This window comes from Coregonus clupeaformis, unplaced genomic scaffold (assembly GCF_020615455.1).
Source record: "Coregonus clupeaformis isolate EN_2021a unplaced genomic scaffold, ASM2061545v1 scaf0982, whole genome shotgun sequence".
Taxonomy (NCBI): domain Eukaryota; kingdom Metazoa; phylum Chordata; class Actinopteri; order Salmoniformes; family Salmonidae; genus Coregonus; species Coregonus clupeaformis.
In genome coordinates, this window is record NW_025534436.1 from 19,945 (window position 1) to 41,771 (window position 21,827).

General features: G+C 46.3%; 1 protein-coding gene, 1 long non-coding RNA gene, 1 pseudogene and 1 gene segment (V, D, J or C); 3 read left to right on the forward strand and 1 right to left on the reverse strand.

The window, feature by feature from the left end:
• Positions 1-1,217: 1,217 nt before the first annotated feature.
• On the forward strand, positions 1,218-7,119 carry LOC123486056 (the record flags this gene model as incomplete). The annotated part of the segment is given in 3 exon segments: positions 1,218-1,411; positions 6,564-6,684; positions 7,106-7,119. Coding segments are annotated over 3 exon segments (329 nt in total), but the record flags the coding sequence as incomplete, so codon positions are not given.
• Positions 7,120-10,900: 3,781 nt separating this feature from the next.
• Positions 10,901-11,009, forward strand: LOC121562625 (annotated as a pseudogene).
• A 2,853-nt stretch (positions 11,010-13,862) lies between these two features.
• LOC121562622 (HEPACAM family member 2-like) lies at positions 13,863-17,651 on the reverse strand. Its single transcript, XM_045217253.1, has 4 exons — positions 17,558-17,651; positions 16,932-17,291; positions 15,531-15,815; positions 13,863-14,170 (listed from the first exon to the last, which is right to left on the reverse strand). Exons 1-4 carry the CDS (start codon positions 17,649-17,651, stop codon positions 13,863-13,865), a joined length of 1,047 nt encoding a protein of 348 aa, XP_045073188.1.
• Positions 17,652-20,327: 2,676 nt separating this feature from the next.
• Positions 20,328-20,901, forward strand: LOC121562624. Its single transcript, XR_005999588.1, has 3 exons — positions 20,328-20,339; positions 20,556-20,582; positions 20,764-20,901. It is a non-coding gene; the product is annotated as an uncharacterized LOC121562624 (long non-coding RNA).
• Positions 20,902-21,827: the final 926 nt, after the last annotated feature.

A 21,827-nucleotide genomic window follows, 5' to 3' on the forward strand; every position in this document is an offset into this window, starting at 1 on the left:
GAGTTCCCACATATGCTGAGCACTTGTTGGCTGCTTTTCCTTCACTCTGCAGTCCGACTCATCCCAAACCATCTCAATTGGATTGAGGTCGGGGGATTGTGAAGGCCAGGTCATCTGATGCAGCAGTCCATCACTCTCCTTCTTGGTAAAATAGCCCTTACACAGCCTGGAGGTGTGTTGGGTCATTGTCCTGTTGAAAAGCAAATGATAGTCCCACTAAGCCCAAACCAGATGGGATGGCGTATCGCTGCAGAATGCTGTGGTAGCCATGCTGGTTAAGTGTGCATTGAATTCTAAATAAATCACAGACAGTGTCACCAGCAAAGCACCCCCACACCATAACACCTCCTCCTCCATGCTTTATGGTGGGAAATACACATGCGTAGATAATCCGTTCACCCACATCGCGTCTCACAAAGACACGGCGCTTGGAACCAAAAATGTCCAATTTGGACTCCAGAACAAAGGACACATTTCCACTGGTCTAATGTCCATTGCTCGTGTTTCTTGGCCCAACCAAGTCTCTTCTTATTATTGGTGTCCTTTAGTAGTTGTTTCTTTGCAGCAATTCGACAATGAAGGCCTGATTCACACAGTCTCCTCTGAACAGTTGATATTGAGATGTGTCTGTTACTTGAACTCTGTGAAGCATTTATTTGGGCTGCATTTTCTGAGGCAGGTAACTCTAATGAACTTATCCTCTGCAGCAGAGGTAACTCTGGGTCTTCCATTCCTGTGGTGGTCCTCATGAGAGCCAGTTTCATCATAGCGCTTGATGGTTTTTGTGACTGCACTTGAAGAAACTTTCAAAGTTCTTGAAATGTTCCGTATTGACTGACCTTCATGTCTTAAAGTAATGATGGACTGTCGTTTCTCTTTGCTTATTTGAGCTGTTCTTGCCATAATATGGACTTGGACTTTTACCAAATAGGGCTATCTTCTGTATACCCCCCCTACCTTGTCACAACACAACTGATTGGCTCAAACGCATTAAGAAGGAAATAAATTCCACAAAGAAATTTTTAAGAAGGCACATCTGTTAATTGAAATGCATTCCAGGTGACTACCTCATGAAGCTGGTTGAGAGAATGCCAGGAGTGTGCAAAGCTGTCAGCATGGCAAAGGGTGGCTATTTGAAGAATCTCAAATATAAAATATATTTTGATTTGTTTAACACTTTTTTGGTTACTACGTGATTCCAAATGTGTTCCAAACAGGTTCGAAGTCCAACAGTAAGACTGTGCTCCAGCAGCCTGTGTCTGAGTCAGTCCAGCCAGGAGACTCTGTGACTCTGAACTGTACAATACACACTGAGACCTGCGCAGGAGAATACAGTGTCTATTGGTTCAGACATGGCTCAGGAGAATCCCGTCAAGGAATTATTTACACCCATGGAGACAGGAGTAGGGCTGTTGGCCCTATTACCGCCACACTGGCGGTCACGAGTCATGAAGGCAGTCAAATTCTACGTGACCGCTTAGTCGCGGTAATTAGGCTTCTCCAAGCTTTGATGCTGCTGATGGTCATTAGTAGCCTACCAAACATGCTAACTGCCTGGTACTCAGCACTCTACACCGGAATGGAAACCCAACGCACCCTAATCACCTCCAGCGCACCTGCACCTAATCATCTCATCACCACCCCTAGTTAGTCCTGGACTGTTCAGTACTGTGTTGTGTGTGATTGTTTAGCTTCGTGTCGTGTACTCAATCATTGTTATTTCTCTTTGTCATTGTTTAAGTAAACCTTGACCTTGTTAATTCCTACGTCTGCGTCCTGCCTCTTCGTATCCTCAGTACTCGTCACAGAATCACACACCAAATGAAAATGGATGCAGCAGGAGTTTCCCAGTGCCTCGACCAGCACCATCAGCAGCTTGCCCAGTTGAACGCCGCCATGCAGGAAGTGCTCCAAACTCTGCATAATCTGCCAAGCGCTCCGGTTCCACTTCAGGGAGAGGCGAGTGCCCCCAATCCACCTGTTCCCGGGCTATCACCCACTTCTGCAGGAACCCTCGCCCTACCGGAGCGCTTTGACGGTAAAACTACTAAATGTAGTGGCTTCCTGCTACAGGTTTCCCTTTATCTGGCGCGTCAGCCTGGGGCATATCCATCTGACCAAGCCAGGATAGCGCTGGTGATTTCGCTACTTAAAGGGAAGGCGCTGGACTGGTCCAAGGCAGTCTGGGAAGGAGAGGAGGCAGTGGCACTACCCTACCCCACCTTCCTCGCTCGGTTCAGGGCGGTGTTTGATCATCCCACGGAGGGAAAGGACGGGGGTGCGCGTCTCCTCCATCTACAACAGAGAGAGGGGCCCGCGTCCGAGTACCTTCTGAGTTTTCGCACGGTGGCGGCGTCTTCCGGCTGGAATGAGCGTGCTCTGCGCACGGCCTTCAGGAGAGGCTTATGGGAGGACATCAAGACCGAACTCGCATGTCGGGATGCCGAGATGGACCTTGATACCCTCATCACCACGTCCATCCGTCTTGACGACATGTTGAGAGAGACGGCGTTCCCAACACCTCCCGGAGTCTCGACTCTCACCCCGTCTGAGCTATGGAAGCCGCCCTGCTTCCGAGTCCTCACCCATGGAGGTGGGCAGCACCCCCTACACCACCACACATCTCCTGGCGGCTCCCTATCTAGGCGGTATGACTCCCGTCGTCGCTCCGTGAGTTTTACCATTGTTTTTAGTTCCCATAGCGGTGTCTGGTTATTCCTTCTCTTCCATTTCTACTGCTATGATTGATTCCGGATCAGCGGGGAACCTTATAGATAGGGAGCTGGTCTCTGAATGGGGGTTGCCCACCGTGCCATTGCCATCTTCGCTCCACGTCACCTCACTGGACAATATATCCCTTGGATCAGGCACCATTACGCATGTCACTCTCCCCATCACTATCACCATTCCCACACTACCGGAGAACCACGAGGAGCTGTCATTCCACATCGTCACGTCACCCCTTCACCGGATCGTTTTGGGATTGCCCTGGCTCATACTACACAACCCCACCATCAATTGGAGCATCAAGAGTATCACAGCCTGGTCTACCTCATGCCGGAAGACCTGCCTGCCGGTGGTTTGTTGTTCCACATAAGTGGAGAGTCCTGAGTCCGCCCTCCAGCCCAACATTCCACGTGAGTACTCAGATCTCTCCGATGTCTTCTCTTCAGTAAAGGCTACGTGTCTCCCTCCTCACAGGCCCTGGGATTGCGCCATTGACCTGCTGGAGGGACAACACCCCCCGAATAGTCGCATTTATCCCCTTTCCATGGCGGAGACTGAGGCCATGGAGAAGTATGTGGCGGAGACCCTGAAACAGGGGTTCATCAGACGCTCTACCTCTCCTGCCTCCACCAGCTTCTTCTTCGTGGCCAAAAAGGACAGAGGACTGAGACCATGGATTGACTACAGGGGGCTGAACGCAGTCACCACCAAGTACCGGAACCCCCTCCCTCTGGTTCCGTCGGTCATCGAGCAGCTACGAGGGGCCCGGTACTTTACCAAGTTGGACCTGAGGAGTGCCTACAACCTGATCCGAATCCGGGAAGGAGACGAGTGGAAGACGGCATTCAGCACTACTTCAGGCCACTATGAATACTGCGTCATGCCCTACGGCCTCGCCAACGCACCTTCTGTGTTCCAGTCCTTCGTCAATGACGTGATCCGGGACATGCTGAGTAGACAGGTGGTGGTGTACATCGACAATATCCTGATCTACTTGGCTCGTTCGAGGAGCACGTCAGGGACGTCCGAGCTGTCCTACTCCGCCTCCGGGAACACAGCCTGTTGGTAAGGGGGAGAAATGCGAATTCCACCAACAGGCCATCTTCTTCCTGGGATACCGGATCAGTCCTCAGGGGGTGTTCATGGAAGGAGTGAAGACGACTCGTCCTTTCATCCTGGAGGTGGACGCATCGGAGGAGGGCGTGGGTGCGGTCCTCTCCCAGCGGCACGGTAAGCCAGAGAAAATGTATCCCTGAGCCTTTTTCTCTAAAAAGCTTACCCCCGCAGAGAGGAACTATGGAGTTGGAGACAGGGAGCTGTTGGCGGTGGTTCTCACTCTGGAGGAATGGAGACACTGGCTGGAGGGCGCAGTCCATCCATTCTGGATTCTTACTGACCACCGGAATTTGGAGCACATACGGACAGCGAAACGGATTAACTCTCGTCAAGCCAGGTGGGCCCAATTTCTCACTCGCTTCCAATTCATTCTGCCCTACCGACCAGGATCCCAGAATGTGAAGGCCGACGCACTCTCCAGGATGCACCATACCGGAGAAAGGAAGGATCTGGGGGGTCCTATCCTGCCCTCGTCTCATCGTTGCACCTGTCGTTTGGGATGTGGACGAAGACATCCACCTGGCGGCTCAGGAGGAACCAGCGCCTGCCAACGCCCCTCCGTGGCGCGTGTATGTACCCACCAGTGTCCGTGACTGCCTGCTGATCTGGGCGCACACCACCCTTACAGCAGGGCACTCTGGTATTACGCAGACCCTGCATTCTCTAGCACAAAAGTACTTGTGGCCCACCTTGGCTTCTGATGTCTCCCGCTATGTCAACTCCTGTTCCGTATGTGCCCAAATGAAGACACCTTGGAACGCCCCGGCAGGCAAACTAGTTCCTCTCCCAGTGCCTCAGCGACATTGGTCACACCTGTCAATAGACTTTGTCACCGACCTTCCACGTTCTGACGGCTTCACCACTATCATGGTGGTCGTAGATCGGTTCTCCAAATCATGCCGTTTTTTGCCACTAACTGGTCTTCCATCTGCTCTCCAGGTCGCTGAGGTCCTGTTCCAACAGGTCTTCCGGCATTATGGACTTCCGGAGGACATTGTCTCGGACCATGGCCCCCAATTCACCTCCCGAGTGTGGAAGGCTTTCCTGGAGAAGATCGGGGCCACGGCCAAACTCACGTCCGGGTATAAGCCTCAGTCGAATTGGCATGCGCATGAACCAGGAGCTGGGGAGGTTTCTTCGTTGCCACTTTCAGGACCGGCAGGGTGAGTGGGCTAGGTTTCTTCCCTGGGCAGAATATGCCCAGAACTCCCTTGTTCACTTCTCGACGGGGCTCACTCCCTTCCAGTGCGTCCTGGGGTACCAGCCGGCCCTGGCCCCTTGGACACCCAGCCAGACCGATGCGCCCGCTGTCGACGAGTGGTTCCACAGGGCCGGCCAGGTCTGGGACGCTGCCCATGTCCATCTCCAGAGGGCCATTCATCGGTAGAAGGACCAAGCTGACCGCCACCGCAGTGAGGCCCCTGTATTCCAGCCTGGGGATCGTGTTTGGCTGTCCACAAAAAACCTCCCTCTCCGCCTGCCCTGCAAGAAACTGAGCCCCCAGTTTGTGGGCCGTTTTTAAGGTCCTCCGGCGGATAAATGAGGTATCATACCGGCTGCTCCTTCCCCCTCACTACCGTGTCTCACCCACTTTTCATGCATCTCTCCTCAGGCCGGTGGTTCCTGGTCCCCCGGGGTACGCCTCCTCCGCCCCTGGACATTGACAGGAGTCCGGCGTATGCGGTGAGGGACCTGCTGAACTCCAGGTTCTGTGGGGGATGGCTCCATTACCTGGTGGACTGGGAGGGGTATGGTCCTGAGGAGAGGAGCTGGGTTCCGGCTGGGGACGTCCTGGACCCCGACCTAATTCGGGACTTCCACCGTCGCCGCCCTGACCGGCCCGCTCCTCGTCCTCTGGGTCGTCCTCCTGGCCGGCGACGTCCAGCAGCTGGAGCCGCGCGTCCGAGGTGGGGGGGGTACTGTCACGTCTCCTCCCATTGCTCCACTCCGGCGCTCTGATTCGCCGGTCTACTGAGCCACCGGTCTGAGCGCACCATCTCGGCAACACCGGAATGGAAACCCAACACACCCTAATCACCTCCAGCGCACCTGCACCTCATCTCATCACCACCCCTATTTAGTCCTGGACTGTTCAGTACTGTGTTGTGTGATTGTTTAGCTTCGATCGTGTACTCTATCATTGTTATTTCTCTTTGTCATTGTTTAAGTAAACCTTGACCTTGTTAATTCCTGCGTCTGCGTCCTGCCTCTTCGTATCCTCAGTGCTCGTCACAGCTATTTAAGTGCATGGATGACATGTATTTTTACCCCTGCCCCTGTTTCGAGACAGGTGCATGACAATGGTCCATTCTTAATCAAAACAAACTAGTGTAGCCCACAGCCATATGCCATAGCCAGATCAGGACCTAACATAAGGACAACTCAGAGTATGCTATTCTGTTCTTCTGAAATAGACTACATTTTCTTAATATCTTTAGACCTGTCTAAAATAAATAATGGATTTATTGTGTTGGTGAAGGCTATATTACATGGATTTATTATAATTTTTTTAAATGTAGATGTTCCAAAGGTCTGCATGAGTGGCTTGTAGGCTATGTGTGGAAGCCAGGATATGCTAAATGTGTTTATGTTAATTAACGGTCAATTACCATGAGACAGGCAGCTATTTGCTTGACAATCACTGGCTGACTAAATTTTTATTACCTCCACAGCCCTATTCAGGAGTGATTAGTGTGAGAACAGCTGGGTCTCCTACACAGAGCTGTGTCTACAACCTCCCCAAGAGGAACCTCGGCCTCTCTGATGCTGGGATTTACTACTGTGCTGTGGCCTCATGTTGGGAGATACTGTTTGGAGATGGCACCAAGCTGAACATTCATGGTAAATATGTTATGCTTGTATATTAACAATATAGAAATATGACCCTTAGTTATTACACTGTATTAGCCAATACTATGTTATATACAATGATAAAATATAAAAGGTTTAATTCTTTCAGGTGGTGATATTCATGTGGCGACTGAAGCAGTTATGAGGGTCCTTGTAATATTTCTCTTCAGACTGTCAATAAATAAATGAATCTTGATTGAAACAAAATGCCAGAATTACACAGTAGTTATAGTCTGATATGTAAACATACTCAAGCGACTGATGGGAGGTATTTCACAGCCGATGCTATATGAGAGCATACACAACGTGTGTCTCAGAAACGTCTCCACCCTGCACTCTCCCGCTTCCATGCTCTGATTTGTTCATTGAGAAGCTCAGTGCAGCGTAACTTTCTGTGTTTACCCTCCCGGAGGACCTGAGCCCTAGGATCATGCCTCAGGACTACCTGGCCGGATGACTCCTGGCTGTCCCCAGTCCTCTTGGTCATGCTGGTGCTCCAGTTTCAACTATTCTGCCTGCTGCTATGGAACCCTGACCTGTTCACCAGACGTGTTACCTTGTCCCGGACCTGCTATTTTCTCTCTCTCTCTCTCTCTCTCTCTCTCTCTCTCTCTCTCTCTCTCTCTCTCTCTCTCTCACTCTCACTCTCACTCTCTCACCTTCACTCCCTCTCTCTCACCTTCACTCTCTCTCTCTCACCTTCACTCTCTCTCTCACCTTCACTATTTTTCTCTCTCACTCTCACCTCTCTCTCACTTTCACTCTCTCTCACCTTCTCTCACTCTTACCTCTCTCTCATCTTCACTCTCTCTCTCACCTTCACTCTCTCTCACCTTCACTCTCTCTCTCTGTCTCTCACCTTCATTCTCTCTCTCTCACCTCCTCTCTCTTATCTTCACTCTTTCTCTCACCTTCACTCTCTCTCCTTCACTCTCACCTACCTTCACTCTCTCTCTCTCCTTCACTCTCTCTCTCTGTCTCTCACCTTCACTCTCTCTCTCTCACCTCCTCTCTCTCTCACCTTCTCTCTTTCTCTCTCACCTTCTCTCTTTCTCTCTCACCTTCTCACTCTCTCTCACCTCCTCTCTCTCTCTCTCTCTCTTATTTATCTCTCTCTCACCTTCACTCTCTCTCTCACCTTCACTCTCTCTCCTTCACTCTCTCTCACCTTCACACTCTCGCTCTCCTTCACTCTCTCTCACCTTCTCTCTCTCTCACTCTCACCTTCACTCTACTCTCTCACCTTCACTCACTCTCTCTCTCACCTTCACTCACTCTCTCTCTCTCACCTTCAGTCTCTCGCTCTCTCTCTCCTCTCTCTCTCTCACCTTCTCTCTCACCTTCACTCTCTCTCTCTCAACTTCACTCTCTCGCTCACCTTCACTCTCTCGCTCAGCTTCACTCTCTCTCGCTCTTACCTTCACTCTCTCTCGCTCTCAGCTTCACTCTCTCTCGCCTTCTCTCTCATCTTCTCTCTCACCTTCTCGCTCTCTCACCTTCTCTCCCACCCTCTCGCTCATCTTCTCTCTCTCGCTCACCTTCTCTCACTCGCTCACCTTCTCTCTCTCGCTCACCTTCTCTCTCTCGCTCACCTTCTCTCTCACCTTCTCTCTCTCTCTCACCTGCTGTCTCGACCTCTGAATGCTCGGCTATGAAAAGCCAACTGACATTTACTCCTGAGGTACTGACCTGTTGCACCCTCTACTACCGGCCCCAGCCCAAGGGTTAAATTAATCCATAATGTAAATTTAACCACCACTGCATAAAAGCTGCATTACTGGCTCTTGGTTTTCATCATAGGCGTCCAACATTAAATACTAATATTAGATGTAACACTAACAACATTTAATAATATATTTTTGTTGGCCTAATTTTAAACCTTTGTTTGTTACTAATACCTTATTTTTTTCATGAAGGAAGAGTTGACAAAACTATTGTGTCACTCAATCTTTATCTGCACTTTGTCCTCTTGTTGTATACTTTAGGGGCTCTTAAACTTTTTCAACTCGAGACCCAAATGAGAAATTGACTGTCCTCCCATGACCCAAATTATCCTCCAATGACCCAAAGTAAGAAGAAATAGTGTTTGATTATAGATGTATTCTCATAACTCAGGACCCATAGTTTAAGAAACCCTGCACAGTTTAGGGTTTGGAAAATGCTTTTAGGTTGTTGTGTTGTGGAAATTATCCCACCGCTGTCACCACTGGTAATAATTCTCCTCTTGGACACATGACTCACATCGTGATTCATGCGTCCAAAAAAATAACAACACTGCCTGTTAAATCAAAAATAAACAAATTAGAATAACAAATCAAATTAGAATTGCAACTCTTGATAACTCCATAAGGAAATAATTGTTTCCCATAAGGTAATGGTAAAATAGACTAGAGACAGGTGTCCCTCATTCAGGGGCAGCGCACTCTCTCTGTCCTTCTCGTGGTCCGAATCACACATGGGACTATTGATAAATGATCAACTTCTTCTAATTATTAGTGTTTACATAGCCCATTTAAATCTCACCCAATGTCTACAGTCTTTCTAGTGAGGGTGATCAGGCCTCATCAGGAAGTCAGAACAGAGGTCAGAGATCAGTCAGCCCTATTAAGTGAGTGTTTGTTTTCCTGTACCTCAGACCTTATTTAAGGATATTTCAAATATTTCAAACATTTTGTGTATCAGGTTTACATTGGGGTTTTCAGTACATTTCTTCTAATCAAGAGAATTGACATGTGTGCACCCAAAACTCTGACAATAGAAACTTCAGAAAATGTTATTTGTGTACAGCATCCTAAAATAAAAATAAAAAGACCACACACAATAAATCAAACAGAGTATTAACCACTAACAAATATTCATTAACAGGTGGGTTGTGTGTGGGTGCTGGCGTGTGTGTAGTAAAAATCGTAGGGTTAAAACAAACAAAATGGCCAGGCCTTACTTAATATGGGAGCTCCCTTATCAGCTGGATCTGGGTACCTTTAACTGCTCTCCTAATGCCATAGGAGCCTTTCAAAGGGAGAGATACAGAATCATTGATAAACCATGAAAAAAACTTGGTAGCGGACATTCCATCAGTCGTATACAGAATTATAATTCAGACACATCATATGATACAATGTCCCGTCAAGCTGAATAGGCACCTTCTAAAGTAAACAATCCCAGAGCCCCTCTCTTGTAATCATTGTCATTTTGACCTGTTGCATTGACATTCAATTCTGTACAAACTGTCCCAGGGACATAAACTTAGTAAAAATATAAAGCCTGTTGTTTAACAAGTCTGCTAGGACCTTCATGTCAGTGGGTGCTGTAGGTGGGTGTGGTGCAGGAATCAGGCGCAGGACGCAGAAACTTAGTCCAAAAGACTTTAGTGAAAACTCACTCAATACACGGGCCAAAAAGCCCAGAGACGAGAGAATACGCACACAGGCGTGAACCAAAATGCATCAGGTGACCATTTGTGAGGTCTGGGAAAAATGTAAGACATTTAGATTTTGGGGTGTAGTTACCCTTAAATGCAAGCGTGCACCAGGAAGAGACCTTTGTTTGGTTAAGCGGTGTTGCTGTAGAACAAATGGCCACTGGAGTGATGCAAATGATCACAGTATAATTCTGCCAGGCAGGCATAGGCTACTTTGTAGTTAACATTTACTTGCGAAGGTTTTGGGGAAAGCCATTCCTTCCCTACCAGAAGAAGGTTATCATTAGCATCATCGCTAACGGCTACACAAAGTGTAGACATACGCGCGCACCGCACACATGCACACAGACAGGGGCATTCCTGTGCCGTTTCAGAAAGTTCATGGAAATACGAATCACTGATGCATTTTGTTCATGTCTTATGATTGACTTGGGCAAATGAATGCGTTTTCTAACAAGTTGAATAGATATAGTTGATTTCTTACTAAGTTCAATAAATGTTTGAATATTGTTGAATTTCGGTTTAATGTCTGGATTCCGTGATTCGGTCCGCAACGCCTATTTTATAGGGCCCTAGTCAATGAACTTGTCATAAATCAACATAGGATATGCCCTCTTCCCCCCAACAAGACTCAAAATATATATATATATATATATATATATATATTGGAAATGTAAGCAAGGGTTGAGCTTCTTCAGTTTGTGTCACAAAGTGGATACGTTTCTGTGTCCCTTTCAGAGTGAGTGACACATTGACTTTATATAGTGTACCAAGAGCAGTTCCCTCGCTTATGGCCATACCATTCTGAATACGCCTGATCTCGGAAGCTAAGCAGGGTCGGGCCTGGTTAGTACTTGGATGGGAGACCGCCTGGGAATACCAGGTGCTGTAAGCTTTTTGTCCCAGTAGAGCGTGCTCTTGTGTCATGGAGCAACTGCCTTTTATTTTACATTTGAGTCATTTAGCAGGCGCTCTTATCCATAGAGATTTACAGGAGCAATTAGGGTTAAGTGCCTTGCCTAGTCGGCACGTGGTTTCGAACCAGCGAGCTTTCGGTTACTGGCCCAACGCTCTTAACTGCTAGGCTACCTGCCGCCCGCTAGTTAGCCTAATGTGGACTCATTAACGAGGGTCATTACAATATCAAAGAGGTGTTCCTACAGAAAACTAGGCCTATTGTACGAAGCTGTATTGTTGCAAGGCATACAACATACCTGTGTAGATTCAATTTTCCCAGGTATAGAGACAAACTCATAGATGCCAAAGTCTTCCGTTGCATCCTCATGACCTGTAAGTACAATGTAGTTGATGGTTAGCATCTTCACCTGATATACTTTATGGTGTCAATGTAGTGTCCTCTCTATTTACTTCCTGTTTCTTGTTCCTTCCTAGTAGGTTATTTGATTTAGGACATGTGTCACTTTTGGTTTGGGGAAAACTGAATACTGCCCCACCATAGTTAAATGTATTCAACTCAGTTCACTAAAGCACAGACAGATCCAACTGAAACTTGAAGAGATTAGCAACCGAGCTTCTGGGCTAATATGCCTGCACAAGACAAACAAGTATAATTACTGTAATTGTTCTATGTTATTGAAGGGTTTATGAGGAGTATTGTTTGGCTAGGGCTATGTACACGACACTGCCTAACAACAGGCAGGAATGTAAGGGTATAAGGTGAACATTGCAGGTACAGAGAGGGAGCTTACCTGAACGGTGTGGGCGCTTCTGTTCTGTCAAAGGTCTGCGTGGGAGAGGCAAAGCAATTGTAATTTAACCCATTTACTGTAGTTAGGCTACCTAGACAGAGGTTATCTTTATTCGTGTGTAAGCACTGATCAGTAAGGGTCTTACCTGCTATAGATGTTCATGAGAACTGTAAAATAAACAGTAGATGTTTTAATACTACATCTTTCACTCTTTAATAACAACAACTATTTCTATTTTACAGGCAAGTGTTCGGCCTTTGTTAAGTTGAATGCCTTTTCCTCAGATAAACATGTAATTTTGCCACAGATGCTGTTTGAGTTTGACATACTGTAACATTGGCAGATGATTGGCATGTACTGTATAGTTAACAAACTTCAAAATCTAGTGTCTACAGTAGTGTCTAGTGTCTACTGTAGTGTCTAGTGTCTAGTGTCTACAGTAGTGTCTAGTGTCTACAGTAGTGCCTAGTGTCTACAGTAGTGCCTAGTGTCTACAGTAGTGTCTAGTGTCTACAGTAGTGTCTAGTGTCTACAGTAGTGCCTAGTGTCTACAGTAGTGCCTAGTGTCTACAGTAGTGCCTAGTGTCTACAGTAGTGTCTAGTGTCTACAGTAGTGTCTAGTGTCTACAGTAGTGCCTAGTGTCTACAGTAGTGCCTAGTGTCTACAGTAGTGTCTAGTGTCTACAGTAGTGTCTAGTGTCTACAGTAGTGTCTAGTGTCTACAGTAGTGTCTAGTGTCTACTGTGGTTACAGTTGCTGCTATCACCCTAAGTCATTATGAAGATAACCATAACATTTACCTCTCCTGGGATGATGACAGCTCCTTCTGAAGTAGATCAGTAACATACAGCTAATGATGAACAGACAGGACAGAGTGATGCCAGCTAGAGGAGAGAATGATCTGCTCTCCTGGACATATCTCTCCTTTCCTACAAATAAAAGAGAATAACCATAACCTCTTGCAGAATAAGTGCCTCTATTAAAACCCCTCCTGAAAACCCACTTTTATAAAACAAACTTCTAATGTATGATTTAATATAGCTATTTTGTTTTCCTTCTCCATTGTTCTGTCTCTGTATCTTCTGTAGTACTTTTATTAATTTTTTATTATGCACTTGATGAGAAGCACTTTGTTAAACGGTTATCGAAAAGCATTCTATAAATAAAGTTATTATTATTTCATTCAGAGTCACATTTCAAAACTTTAAACAGGGCCGGTTCCCAGACACAGATTAAGCCCAGTCCTGGACTAAGAAGCTCTTTCAATGGAGAATATCTATTGAGAATGCTTGTTAGTCCAGGACTAGACATAATCTGTGACTGGGAAACAGGCCCTGAAGGTTTAGTGACTACATTCTACTCATTTGAGAAGAGAGTCCAAGGTGAGAGTAAACCTGTCAACCCAGACTTGGTGGACAGTTAGTGTGTTTAGTTTGCTCATTGACTTTTTAGATAATTGTCAATAGGATATATATATTTACAGCGTCATTTGCTATACAGTAGCCAAGATGATGTGTATCTTTTTCAATTTGGAGACTGAAACCACCTACGCATAGAAACTCCATACATGCAGTAAAACATTGTCAACAATGAGACCAGCTGTTATTTTTCTCTGTTTACTCTCCCATAGAGCCAGTGGACTTTTACACAGGCCTGAGTGACCGGCACTTGGCAACTAAGGAGAAATACAATATTTATGATTCACCTTGTGTGGATGGATTAACTGGCTCTGTTCTAAAGGTACCTTTCATTTGGACTCTCTGCAAGCAAGGTTACTGCTCATATTTAGACAAGTCATACTTTACAAACTATTTAGGTTTCAAATGTAGGTTACATTTGTCCCTTTGACATTATGCCTCATCTTCTCTTCTTTGTGGTCTTCACCTTGGTACCTCATGGCATGATAAGGTGCACAGTGTGTATCCAGACCTGATTCCCAGTTCCACCTACGCTATGCCAGCACCCCAGGGCTGTGTGTGTGTGTTCCCAGTCCCTCCTACGCTCCCTCCAGCACCCTAGGCTAGTAGCCCAGCCCAACTTTACCCACCTGTCCCCAGGCTGGCCACCACCAGGGTGAACTGGGTCTCGTCCTGCTTCTGGGTCACGTTGTTAAAGGCCCTACACAGGAACTCCTCAGCCTGGGCTAGCTTGTAGGAGGTGACCTCCAGGCGCAGTCCCACAGTGATGACCTCAGTGGCGTTGTTGGTCTTGGAGATCCACATACAGCTGTTGGGAGGGTTGGAGTCGGCCTGACAGTCGAAGAACACCAGCTCACCAGGGTTCACTGTGAAGACCTCCCCAGTCCGCAGACCATGGTCAGACTTCACAGCCAGGTTGTAGGGGCCATCTGGGAGATATCAGAGTGGTTCATATTGTCACAAACCGGCACTCTGGGAACATAGTTTTATGATCGACTTCAAACTCTATTGGTACTGTGGAAATCTAGGATCCTTTGGCAGCTAGGATAAATTGTTTTGTTATCAATAATTCAGAATGTCATTAACTGACCAAACATGTCGTCCTATTGTGAGGCTGCTTTTGGCTCTTCGCCACTACAAATCAGGTTACAAGACATATAGTGGTTTCACTGCTACAGGGACTAGTGGTAGATTTAGCCACGACTGTGTTGGTCCAGGTCTTCTCACTTCCTTTAGCCAAACAGGTGGCAATTACTGTATTTTGATTTATTTGTATTATCAGAGTGTTAGCCTGAAGAAACGCCATACATGTATGGGACTTATGTCAAAAGTATCCTCCCATATAGGCTAACCTCCAAACCTGCCACAACCAGCCTGGTTTCCTTAACCTAACAGAGTCACGGTAGAGATACTGCAGTACTGACATGATAGTATCGCCATAGAACAGTGGACCTCTGTCAGACATAGACTCCCATGCAAATTTCAGCCACTTCTGTTTTCCGACCTCACTGAGCTCTCTTATGTTTTGAATTTACATACTGGTATTACTCATAGAATACCAAGAGGATGGAAGTCTTTACACTTCTGTAAAATGTGGAAAATACAGTGCAGGAAATTGTGTCATTAAGTTCCTTCCCCAGGCTCTTATTTACAAATGTTTACATGTATTCTGCAGTGACTAGCTCATGAATAGCAAACATTATGTTCTATTGTGACCCATGTTGTATGAGACGTAGTTGTATGAGACGCAGTTGTAGAACTACAGTAATGTGCTGTTATAGACAGACCTACAGTAATGTTCAGTTATAGACAGACCTACAGTAATGTGCTGTTATAGACAGACCTACAGTAATGTGCTGTTATAGACAGACCTACAGTAATGTTCAGTTATAGACAGACCTACAGTAATGTTCAGTTATAGACAGACCTACAGTAATGTGCTGTTATAGACAGACCTACAGTAATGTGCTGTTATAGACAGACCTACAGTAATGTTCAGTTATAGACAGACCTACAGTAATGTGCTGTTATAGACAGACCTACAGTAATGTGCTGTTATAGACAGACCTACAGTAATGTTCAGTTATAGACAGACCTACAGTAATGTGCTGTTATAGACAGACCTACAGTAATGTGCTGTTATAGACAGACCACATAGACAGACCTACAGTAATGTGCTGTTATAGACAGACCTACAGTAATGTGCTGTTATAGACAGACCTACAGTAATGTGCTGTTATAGACAGACCTACAGTAATGTACTGTTATAGACAGACCTACAGTACTTACAGAAGACACTGAGGTCCAGGGTGTGGCTCTGTCTCTGGCTGATGTGGTTCCTGGCCAGGCAGCGATACTGTCCAATGTCCTTCTTCTTCACAGGGCTTATCACCAGAGTAGAGTTGTCCTGGGAGAACTGATGGCGATCACTAACATCTAGGGGCATGTTGTTCCTCAGCCACTGGTACTGGACCCTGGTTCCGTTCTCCACCCTACAGGTCCACGTCACGTTCTCCTTGTCCTCAACAACTGTAGAAGATGGTGCCTTCTGGATAACTGGGGTGGACACAGGTACTGGAGAAGGGGAGAGATGAAACAGTAGGATGATGATAGGCACATATTAAGTGCAGCCAAATAAGCCACAAAAGTACAAATCTTTCTAGTTACTTAATAAACCTAGTTACTGAAGGAACCTAGTTACTGAGGGATCCTAGTTACTGAAGGATCCTAGTTACTGAAGGAACCTAGTTACTGAAGGATCCTAGGTACTGAAGGAACCTACTTACTGAAGGAACCTAGTTACTGAAGGATCCTAGTTACTGAAGGAACCTAGTTACTTAATAAACCTAGTTATTGAAGGAACCTAGTTACTGAAGGATCCTAGTTACTGAAGGAACCTAGTTACAGAACGATCCTAGTTACTGAAGGAACCTAGTTACTGAAGGAACCTAGTTACTGAAAGATCCTAGTTACTGAAGGAACCTAGTTACTTAATAAACCTAGTTACTGAAGGAACCTAGTTACTGAAGGATCCTAGTTACTGAATGAACCTAGTTACTAAAGGATTCTAGATACTGAATGAACCTAGTTACTGAATGAACCTAGTTACTGAATGAACCTAGTTACTGAATGAACCTAATTACTGAATGAACCTAGTTACTGAAGGATCCTAGTTACTGAATGAACCTAGTTACTGAATTAACCTAGTTACTGAAGGATCCTAGTTACTGAATGAACCTAGTTACTAAAGGATTCTAGATACTGAATGAACCTAGTTACTGAATTAACCTAGTTACTGAATGAACCTAGTTACTGAAGGATCATAGTTACTGAATGAACCTAGTTACTGAAGGATCCTAGTTACTGAATGAACCTAGTTACTGAATTAACCTCGTTATTTGATTGTGTTGCTTTTTATTTTATTTTTTACTTTAGTTTATTTAGTAAATATTTTCTTAACTCTATTTCTTGAACTGCATTGTTGGTTATGGGCTTGTAAGTAAGCATTTCACTGTAAGGTCTACACCTGTTGTATTCGGCGCATGTGACAATTACAATTTGATTTGATTTGATCAAGGCAAAAATAAACATATTTCTTACCCTCTTAATACGTCTTTTATATTGCTTTAATAAATCTATAAAGGACTATACAGTCTGACAGATAAGATTCTCTGGTGTCCACTAACTCACCATCTACGGTGACGTGGACAGTCCTCTCGGCCCTGACGAGCTCCTGTCTCTGGGGGAGCTGAATGTCCAGGTCCAGGTGATAGTCCCCCTCCGCCGCCTCGTCCAGCCTGGGGATCAGGAGAGAGGCGTTGGGGGGCTGGAAGCCGTAGCGGTTCCTGTGTCTCATCGAGGCCACCATGATGGCTGTGTGGTTGTGGAATGTCACCAGGAGGGTTTTGGGGCCCCCCGGCCGGGTCTGGTACCAGCTGCCCTGGATCTCAACGTCCTCCAATCGGAAGTAAGTCTCCACGGAGAGGAGGAGGGACTTCCCTATGACACCATGGAGCACGGACGGAACATGGACGATCTCTGAGTTTACTTCTGAGGATGGAGGGAAGGATGGGGTGAGAGAGAGAGAGCATTATAGAGGGAAGGAAGGGGTGAGAGAGAGAGAGAGAGAGAGAGAGCATTATAGAGGGAAGGAAGGGGTGAGAGAGAGAGAGAAAGAAAGAGAGAGAGAGAGAGAGAGAGAGAGAGAGAGAGAGAGAGAAAGAGAGAACATTTTAACAAATAATCTCAGAGGGTGGGCCTGTTCATGTGTTGGGCCACTGTGTTTCCTACCCATAAAGTCGTATCCTCAGCGCCACCCAGAAGTTCCTCGACCCGTTTCAGTTTGCCTATCAGCCCAGCAGAGGAGTTGATGATGCCATTCTTCCTCTCCTCAACATGGTCTATAGACATCTAGAGGGCGCTAAATCCCATGTCAGGGTTCTGTTTATTGACTTTTCTTCTGCCTTCAACACAATCCAGCCTTCCATTCTGGCACAGAGACTCATTAGGCCTGCTGGCTCCCTTCCTCTGCGGAAGCATAGTTCCCGCTCAGCCCAGTCAAAACTGTTCGCTGCTCTGGCACCCCAATGGTGGAACAAGCTCCCTCACGACGCCAGGACAGCGGAGTCACTCACCACCTTCCGGAGACATTTGAAACCCCACCTCTTTAAGGAATACCTGGGATAGGATAAAGTAATCCTTCTCCCCCCCCCAAAAAATTGTAAAGTGGTTATCCCACTGGCTATAGGGTGAATCCACCAATTTGTGAGTCGCTCTTGATAAGAGCGTCTGCTAAATGACGTAAATGTGCCCTTGAGCAAGGCACTTAACCCTAATTGCTCCTGTAAGTCGCTCTGGATAAGAGCGTCTGCTAAATGACTAAAATGTAATGTAAATGATTAGGGACCTCTCCTTAGATGGGGGGCTGGTTTTGTGACTGTTAGACTTCCTGAGCCGAGGTCACAGCGGGTCAAGGTGGGTCCTCACGTGTCGGACATACGCACCACCAACACCCCACAGGGATGTGTTTTGTCCCCACTCCTGTACATCTTGTAAACAAATAGTTGTACTAGTTCCCATCCTGACAGACACCTTGTCAAGTTTGCTGATTACACTGCCTTGATCAGCCTGTTGCATGGTGACGAGGAACACCATGGCCCGGTCCTAAATGACTTTGTAGAGTGGTGTGATGAATCACACTTGGTCCTCAATACCAACAAGACCAAAGAGATGTGCATAGACTTCAGGAAGCGAACAACACCCACCTCTGCAACATCTATCAGAGTTCAGAACATAGAGATCGTAGAGGACTACAAATATCTGGGTGTCCTCTTGGACAATAAGCTTCAGTGGAGTAAATATACAGACCTGATCTACACAAAGCGTCAGCCGAGACTGTACTTTCTCAGAAAGCTGGGATCTTTTAATGTTGACTGGACTATACTGACTCTGTTCTACAAATCTTTCATTGAGAGTATCTTAACTTTTGTATTGTTTGTTGGTTTTGGTAATGCCATTGTCAGCCAGAAAATGCTGAGAGGGATTATCACCACAGCAAGCAAGGTACTTGGAGTCAAACAGACAGGCTTGGATGAGATCTTTAATGTCAGGGCCCTCAGCAGGCTCACAAAAACATTTTAGACCCAAACCACCCCCTGTACCCGGACTTTGAACTACTCTCCTCTGGGTGAAGGTATAGGGCACCCCCCGGCAGGAAAAACACCACTAGACAGTGATTTGTACCAGGTGTGATATCCCTCCTAAACAGCTTGGGCTAATATTCCTATCCACCCTGTAAGGCCAGCAGACTAGTCTCTTTCATTGGTATATACTGTATGTAACTGTAGTGAATTTAGTATTTTCAATTTGTTGGCTACTGTATTTAAACGCCACTTTAAACATGTACAGTTGAAGTCGGAAGTTTACATACACCATAGCCAAATACATTTAAACTCAGTTTTTCACAATTCCTGACATTTAATCCTAGTAAAACATTCCCTGTTTTAGGTCAGTTAGGATCACCACTTTATTTTAAGAATGTGAAATGTCAGAATAATATTAGAGAGAGTGATTTATTTCAGCTTTTCTTTCTTTCATCACATTCCCAGTGGGTCAGAAGTTTACATAAACTCAATTAGTATTTGGTAGCATTGCCTTTAAATTGTTTAACTTGGGTCAAACATTTCAGGTAGCTTTCCACAAGCTTCCCACAATAAGTTGGGTGAATTTTGGCCCATTCCTCTTGACAGAGCTGGTGTAACTGAGTCAGGTTTGTAGGCCTCCTTGCTCGCACACGCTTTTTCAGTTTTGCCCACACTTTTTCTATAGGATTGAGGTCAGGCCTTTGTGATGGCCACTCCAATAGCTTGACTTTGTTGTCCTTAAGCCATTTTGCCACAACTTTGGAAGTATGCTTGGGGTCATTTTCCATTTGGAAGACCCAAGCTTTCACTTCCTGAGTGATGTCTTGAGATGTTGCTTCAACATATCCACATAACTTTCCTTCCTCATGATGCCATCTATTTTGTGAAGTGCACCAGTCCCTCCTGCAGCAAAGCACCTCCACAGCATGATGCTTCCACCCCTGTGCTTCACGGTTGGGATGGTGTTCTTCGGCTTGCAAGTTCCCCCTTTTTCCTCCAAACATAACGATGGTCATTATGGCCAAACAGTTCTATTTTTGTTTCATCAGACCAGAGGACATTTCTCCAAAAAGTACCATCTTTGTCCCCATGTGCAGTTGCGAACCGTAGTATGGCTTTTTTATGACGGTTTTGGAGCAGTGGCTTCTTCCTTGCTGAGCGGCCTTTCAGGTTATGTCGATATAGGACTCGTTTTACTGTGGATATAGATACCTTTGTACCTGTTTCCTCCAGCATCTTCACTCAGAAAACCAGTCAGTATCTGTTTTTACCACCATTTGCCTCATGCAACGCGAATGGCACAACAATGGGCCTCAGGATCTCATCACGGTATCTCTGTGCATTCAAATTGCCATCGATAAAATGCAATTGTGTTTGTTGTCCGTAGCTTATGCCTACCCATACTATAACCCCACCGCCATTACTGGAAAACCTATCGTGTATTTGTCTGGAGCTGGTGAGTCAGAACCACAGGGGACTAGACGCCCTGCATTCACAGACCATTTTGTCTGCGTCCCAAATGGATGTAGGGCCCATAGGGCTCTGGTCAAACGTAATGCACTATATAGGGAATAGGGTGCCATTTGGGACAGACGTTGATATTCAGTAGGTTTTAAGGTGTGGTTGCATGTTTGTCGTGGCCGCATCGTCACTCTTGATGTTCTTTTTCCAGATTGCAAGTGAAACACCTTTAGATGTGGTAAGTACCAGTTGGTTACTTTTCTTTTCCTCACACTAGCTTGTTTAAGATACGAATGCAACACCCCAGTATGTCTGCAGGGGCTGGTCACTGAGATTTACAACATGAAACATGCTACTAGACTAACCTTCAAAGTAAATAAGTTACAAGTCTAAACTGGCCCGTCCTTGTCTTTCCCCAGCTAATGGAAACCTCAGGGACAGACATCCTGAACGACTCTGATGTCAGAGCTCCCATCAGCCCCCTACACTTAGCTGTGAGTAAAGCCTACCTGCTCCTGTAGGGGTCTCGCCACATGACAAATGGCACCCTCTTCCCTATTTAGTGCACTACTTTTGACCAGAACCTTATGGGCCCAGATCAAAAGTACTGCACTACATGGGCCCATAAGGTTCTGGTCAAAAGTAGTGCACTAAATAGGGAAGAGGGTGCCATTCGATAAAGAATTCGCAAAAAAAATGGATGATAAACTAATAAAAGTTCTCAATTGACAATTATGCTTGTCAGTATACCAGAGTGAAAGTGAACGTTTTGTTACCTGTATTTAGTGTTTAAAGGAGGAGGAGGGAGGAGGGAGGAGGAGGAGGAGGAGGAGGAGTGGGAGGAGGAGGAGGAGGAGGAGGAGGAGGAGGGGGGAGGAGGAGGAGGAGGGGGAGGAGGAGGGAGGAGGAGGGGGAGGAGAGGGAGGAGGAGGGGGAGGGAGGAGGAGGAGGAGGGAGGAGGAGGAGGAGGAGTGGGAGGAGAGGGAGGAGGAGGGGGAGGGAGGAGGAGGAGGGAGGAGGAGGAGGAGTGGGAGGAGGAGGGGGAGGAGAGGGAGGAGGAGGGGGAGGGAGGAGGAGGAGGAGGAGGAGGAGTGGGAGGAGGATCTGACACATAGTTTACGTAGGTGTAAAAAAGTTAAGACAGCACAAATTACACTAAATACACCTTGTTCTTTCTACAGCTTGTCAAACACAGAGACATTCTACAGCTTGACAAACACAGAGACATTCTACAGCTTGTCAAACACAGAGACATTGCTGGGTGTAAGTGATCGTCTTTTCAGTTCTCTCTATCTCGCTCTAAGGAGGAGGAGGAGGAGGAAGAGGGGGGAGGAGGAGAAAGAGGAGGAGTAGGAGATGTCACTAACTAGCTCTAGCAGACAGAGTTACTGGGCTGTGTCACAAATGGCACCCTTTTCCCTATACAGCCCTATGGTCTCTGGTCAAAAGTAATACACTACATAGGGAATAGGGTGCCATTTGG